The sequence below is a fragment of the Chrysochloris asiatica genome, unplaced genomic scaffold, assembly GCF_000296735.1.
Source record: "Chrysochloris asiatica unplaced genomic scaffold, ChrAsi1.0 scaffold00029, whole genome shotgun sequence".
Taxonomy (NCBI): domain Eukaryota; kingdom Metazoa; phylum Chordata; class Mammalia; order Afrosoricida; family Chrysochloridae; genus Chrysochloris; species Chrysochloris asiatica.
In genome coordinates this window covers 23,668,314-23,674,313 of record NW_006408547.1, presented here as the reverse complement: position 1 = coordinate 23,674,313, position 6,000 = coordinate 23,668,314, and the positions used below count along the sequence as shown (strand labels likewise).

The 6,000-nt window shown below is 40.2% G+C and overlaps 1 protein-coding gene across 1 annotated transcript in view; it reads right to left on the bottom strand.

The window, feature by feature from the left end:
• CUL4A (cullin 4A) overlaps nucleotides 1-6,000 on the bottom strand; it is a 72,903-nt gene that overhangs the window by 23,975 nt on the left and 42,928 nt on the right. The window contains exons 10-11 of the mRNA XM_006851519.1: nucleotides 4,918-5,036; nucleotides 1,502-1,694 (exon numbers count right to left, since the gene is read on the bottom strand). Coding sequence (XP_006851582.1) covers nucleotides 1,502-1,694; nucleotides 4,918-5,036 — 312 coding nt within the window. The remainder of the gene's footprint in view (nucleotides 1-1,501; nucleotides 1,695-4,917; nucleotides 5,037-6,000) is intronic.

Here is a 6,000-nt window from a genome sequence, read left to right as displayed (position 1 = left end):
TTTGCTGGAAAGGTAAATACCCTTGTATTGATACCCTCTTTCAAACGCATACATTTGTGGGTCTATTCTCAGTCTTCCTCCCAAGCTCATTCAGCCCGTGTCTGCTCATGTTATCTACCTGCAGAACACGCTTGTTACTGGGTTGTGTATATAACACTAGTTCCCTCGATCCTCTAAGCCTTGCATAGCTCTCTGGGTCCCTGTCTTCAACATCCTTCTGCCAAACTCCTTTTGTGTTATTTTTATTACTAGAGTTGAACCCTGAACAAGGAAGGCTGAACTGTTAGTGAGGAGACAGGGTTGGGGACATGGGGTGTTTTCCCTGCTACTACTGATGGTAGTGAATTCAGGCGTTGGGGGGTCTCTGCTTAAAGCTTGTGATTGCAATCCTCGCTGCTTTCTTTGAGGAGATAGATAATGAGCATCACCTTTCGCAAACACCAGCAACACCTGAACTCACAATGTTGTTAAGTGCTGTCGAGTCGGTTTTTGAGGAGCAGCTGGTGAGTTTGAACCGCTGACCTTGTGGTCCAGTGCTTATCCTACAATGCCACAGGAAAAGAGCCTGTGCAGAACAGACCCATTGTTGTTCTGGAGGCAACTGTATTTTCTGTTTCACTATTCACTATGGAAAAGTCTGAACATATTCAAAGTCGGTGTATGTGTGATGAACTTTACGTCCCCACTGTATACCTTCAACATCATCAATGGAGCCTCTGTTTTGAACCACTTATCCCTTTCATAGTTTTTATTCTCCTGTACCTTTGTAACATACTTCACTAGTGAAATTCTGTGACTTGGGGAATATATTTTGACATAATCATAGTAAGCAAGAATTTGAAAATTGTTTTCATATTTACTAATGGAGCTCTAAATTCTCTAGGTTCTCGTCTCCCCTCACAGTTAAAAACTATTCTCTGTCTAATCAAACAATGCAACCCTGGAGCTCTCACGCAATTTTAATACTAGTTAGAGAATGCAGAAGGTGATTTAAACACCATCCAAATATTTTAAGTATTTAAAAATACATCAAAGTGATTCTCATAATGCAGAGGCATTCATATATAATAAACCATCTCAATCCAGTTTCTGCATAGAAATTAATTGCTTGTGGTCAGGATGGAGAATTATAAGTGATCTTTAGAAAACACAGCTGTGATGCTGCTGTCCAGTGAATGCATAGTCACATTGTCTAAGGGACAAAGTACAGACAAGCACGATACATAACCCTTTATGCGCCTCCTTTCCTTTTGTGAAGTCGACAACATTAACAACTTTAGAAATTTACCCTTACAGAAATACCATGCACTTACACACACACACACACACACACGTGTTGTTTCCATGGTTTTCTTTTTAAAAAGTGAGTCTTAATAAGGCTTGATATATTCGTCTTTCCTCCTCCCTTCCCAAGCAAAATTTAAACAATTTGGGAATAAATTTGCTTGAGTTTTGCCTTATTTTTCAACACTTAAAAAACAGGACAGAAACGGTTTCCTACCGATCAATTCTGCAGGCTTATTTGGTCGTTTGTTGATAAATGTTTCACAGGACTCCTTCATCAAGTTGATAAATTTTTCATTTTTCTGAAAGCACACTTCTATGATGTGGTCCACTTTATCCTTAAAATCTAGTAGGTCTTGTACCATATCTTTATCTTTTTCAGGATTGATAACTATTGTTGTTCCAAAAGTCTATAAAAACAAATAACACCAAATTAATGACACCTGCTATCAAATAATCCTACTAGTTTAATAGAAACCCTCTTAGTATTATATGCCTGGTAATTTTAAAACAGTTTTACAAGTTTAGTTCACATTTAAAAAATTGTTACATGAACATACAATTAATGCTTTAGTGTTAGCAATGCTGTTTCTAGAAGAATTTTAAGTTACTGGGAAAATCTCTCTTGCTTTTCAAAACCTTTTACTCATAAATTCCTGAGATAGAATTAATGTTCCATGACAGAGGAATTCAGTGGTATCTTTCAAAAAGTACTGGGGGAGACTTTCAGCAAGATGGTGGACTAGGAAGACATGCTACCGAGATCCGATACCACCAGGATACGAGAGACCTGGGGAAACAGACAGGCCAGCCCTGGAACCCTGAGCTCCAGGTTGGAGACGTGGACGGGGTACCTACTGGAAGGAGAGGCCGAGCAGGGGCAGTGACCGGAGGAGACTGACTGGCGGGCAGTGTCAGACAAATACAACACGGCCATTCCTCAACTTTGGGGGGCAGCTCAGCAGAGACAGCCTGGCAGTGCACAGTCACAGGCAATGGACAAGGTGGGGTTCCTTTTCGCTCCCACACTATCCTGGATGTCGACGTTTATGTATTCCATTTCACTTCTAACGTTTCTCATTTATACTTCGTACATTCCATATTCCAATGATTAACAGGTGTTTACATCTGCTTCTCCTCATTTTGAGTTGTGCCTCAGTAGCAAATGAAGGTTCTGAAAGCTTTTCTCTCTTTGTATCATCACAGTCAACTCCACTGTCAGTACACAGCTCCTCCCCTGTTGTATTCTGAGTGCCGACTAGCCTGAGAGGCTCATCTCCCAGCACTCTATCTGTCAACACCCGGGCTAGTCAGGAGAGTTTTAGTGACTTAAACATTCAGAAGTGGTCTGCCTCTCCATCTTCCTAGTCTGTCTCAGTCTGGAAGTTCAGGGGAAACCTGTCCACTATGGGTGATCCTGCTGATATTTTAAGCCATTGTCTCCAAACTTTTTGAAGCTCCCTTGTATATTTTTTGGAGAAATGGATCTTAAGGGAATTTACACATGTATTTACACATCATTATTGGTAACAAGATATAAGTGGAGCTGGTGTAAACACACCCTGGGAAGAGTCACTGTATGATGTGCAGGCCTGGGAGGGACTCACTTCTTAGTTTGTACTCTAGCTGTACTTCAAACTTGTTAGTACTTTGTATTTTTAACGATATAATTTATATATATATATATATATATAAAACTTGAAAAAGCAATATGAATCGCTTCTTAATGATATAATTCCGTGTTCATCGATCAGTTTCCCTGGCTACTTTTTAATTAAGGAGGATCAGCTTGATCTTGGCAGTGGCAGGCTGTGTTAAGTCTAGTTTTCGATTTCATTATACCAAAGCATACAGTTGACACTTGAGACTGATAGCCAGAAACTAGTTCTGATGTTTGCTCCTCAGATTGAATACTGCAAAGGTGAACTTCTCCTGGGGTTCTGCACATGTTAGTTTTTCTAAGGAGTATCTCAACGGAGGAAAAAATCACTTATAAATATTCATGAGCTTTTTGTTAAAGCGAAGCTTTAATGCTGGTACAGCATTAACTCAGTTTTGACTTTCAACTCAACGCTGACTTGTAAGGGCGCACAGGCTTCCACATACAGACTTCAGGCCTGCTTACTCCAGGAGACAACATGCAACTTCCACTCATCTTTCTTAGTGATTAGAAGTTTTTACTGAGGTAATTACAGATTCCTATATAGTTGTAAGAAATAATACAAAGGTCCCTTGTACATTTTGCCCAATTTCCTTCTTCCAGTGGTATCACTTTGTAAAAGTATAGTCGAAGATTACAAGCAAAACACTTACATTGGTACTATGTACTAGTCTCATTCCGTTTCCCCAGTTTTACTTGCATTTATTTGTGTGTATATTAAGTTGTACATGATTTTATCACCTTTGTAGGTTTATGTTCCTGCTAACAAGGTCAAGATACTGAACAGTTCCAACAGCACCAGCCTCCTTTGTATTTCTGGTTATAACCACACCTACCTCTCCTTCCCTCGCCGACCCCTCATTCCATGGCAACTACTAATCTGTCCTCCATTTCTAAATTACGTCATTTCAAAAACGTTCCATACATGTAACCTTTTAGGACTGGCTTTTTTTTTCCTGCTCAGTGTAATTTCCTGCTGGTCTTGTTTATCTTTCTACTCTGCTTCCTGTGTGCCATCAAACTGATTCTGTCTCACGGTGAGGTTGTGTTGTTATGTGCTGTCGAGTCAGTTCCAACTCAAAGCAACCCTGTATAGGGTTTCCAAGGAGCGGCTGGTGGGTCTGAACTGCTGACTTTGTAGTTAGTAGTCCAGTGCTGATCCTACAGTGCCACACTATTGTTGTTGTTAAGTGCTGTTGGGCTAGTTTCCTGTATAGAGTTTCTAAGGTTTGAACCTCCAATCTTTCAGTTAGCAGTCCAGTGCGGATCCAACAGTGCCACACCAGGATTCCATATTAAACACTGTAGAAGTACTATATGTCATACTATTCTACTGGACACATGAAAATGGAAAGGAATCTATGTCATGTGCCAAACTGGGCATGCTAAGTACATGGAAAAAAATTATACTTTAAGATATGAAAACTTAAATAGTATATCCTGGTGTGGTGCACTGGACTGTAAGGTCGAGTTGAACTACAACGTCATTGGTTCAAACTCACCAGCCGCTCCTTGGAAACCCTACATAGGGTTGCTATGAGTCAGAAGTGATTCGACAGCACTTAACATCTGTCGCATGTGTGGACTGGTAAGAAATAAGGCAGCATACAGACTAACCCAACATACCAAAATGTCTACGAGTTCTCAGTAAAAACATGGTAAGTTCTTAAGTTTAAAAGCAGATTTGAAAAGAAACCATTTGTTATTGAAAATCATGATTGTAGCATTACAGTAGCAGTTGTCCTGGTGACAAATATGATGTTAGCCATCTCTGCTGGTGCTATCTTACAAAAAAACCAAAGTGTAAGGAGGTGCTCGGGGAGACAAAGTAACACCACTGTCCTTGTTAATTACTTGTGTTCTTCTCAGAGAACAAAAGGCACGTCAGAAATACTCAGTTCTTCTGCCAGGGTCCTAGGGTATTTCTGAGAGCGACCACCCATTCCCCTGACAGAGGCCCGAAAAGGCGGTACCTTGATGTATTCACTCCAGTGCTGTAGCAGTATCTGCTGGCCGCCCTTCACCCGGCTGAACAGCTGATACATCTGTGTGAGGTCAGTTATCCGGTTCTCATCCAGTAAATGGTCAAGCCCTAAGATCACAGACAAATGTTCACACCTTACATTGGTAAATCAACATTCATGTCTATACGGAGAAGTTGGTCCGGTTCAGCATCTGAGACAAACTCCATTTGGTGAGGCGCATTTCTAAGCATTTCTGCTGGGAGACCACTGACTCTTTCAGGCCAATAGCAGCCCTCTTATTTCACGAAAGCAACAGTAATCTGAAAAACACTCGGACAATTATTTCATCTGAGAAGTTCATGAGTCCTAAATTAGAGCTGATCAATCCATCAAATGGAAAGTTTTTCTGTCAAAGCACAAGCTATCAAATCTATTTTTTTAGATGATTAATTTTAGCCACATAAATTATGAGAAGAAAGTAGTTACTGTTTAGCACTTATTTACAGGTATTCAACATAGCATTTTAAAAGTTTTAACTGTTTACGTATTTAAATTTTACCATGATTCTATAAAACCATACCTCAAACAGAAAAGTTTTTATATAAATTTTCTAAATATTTGCTTTATTGTAACAATGGAGAAGCAGCTAAATTACAGTAGAAAAGGTGCGAGACTGTTGTGTTTCTACTATGGGCTTTCAAGCTCTTCTGTAAAGTGGGCATCATGTCTACACACATTTAAGGTGAGGTAATGAATCGAATGGAGGCCTGGTGTGGCGCTGTGGGTTAATGCGTTGTACTGCTAAGTTGGTTTGAATTGCAAGGTCGGTGGTTCAAGCTCACCAGTCATTCCTAGGAAACTCTATACAGGGTCGCTACGGGTCGGAACCGACTCGAAGGCACTTAATTACAACAACAGTGAACTGAACACCATTTCCCAAAAGTTCATGTCTGCTTGAACAACAGTGCTGATCAACTGTCAACACTCACGGAAGCTGCAGTCAAGAAATCAAACGATGTACTGCATTAGACAAATCTGCTGCACAAGACCTTTTAAAGTGTTGAAGAGCAAAGATGTCAGCTTGAGGACTGA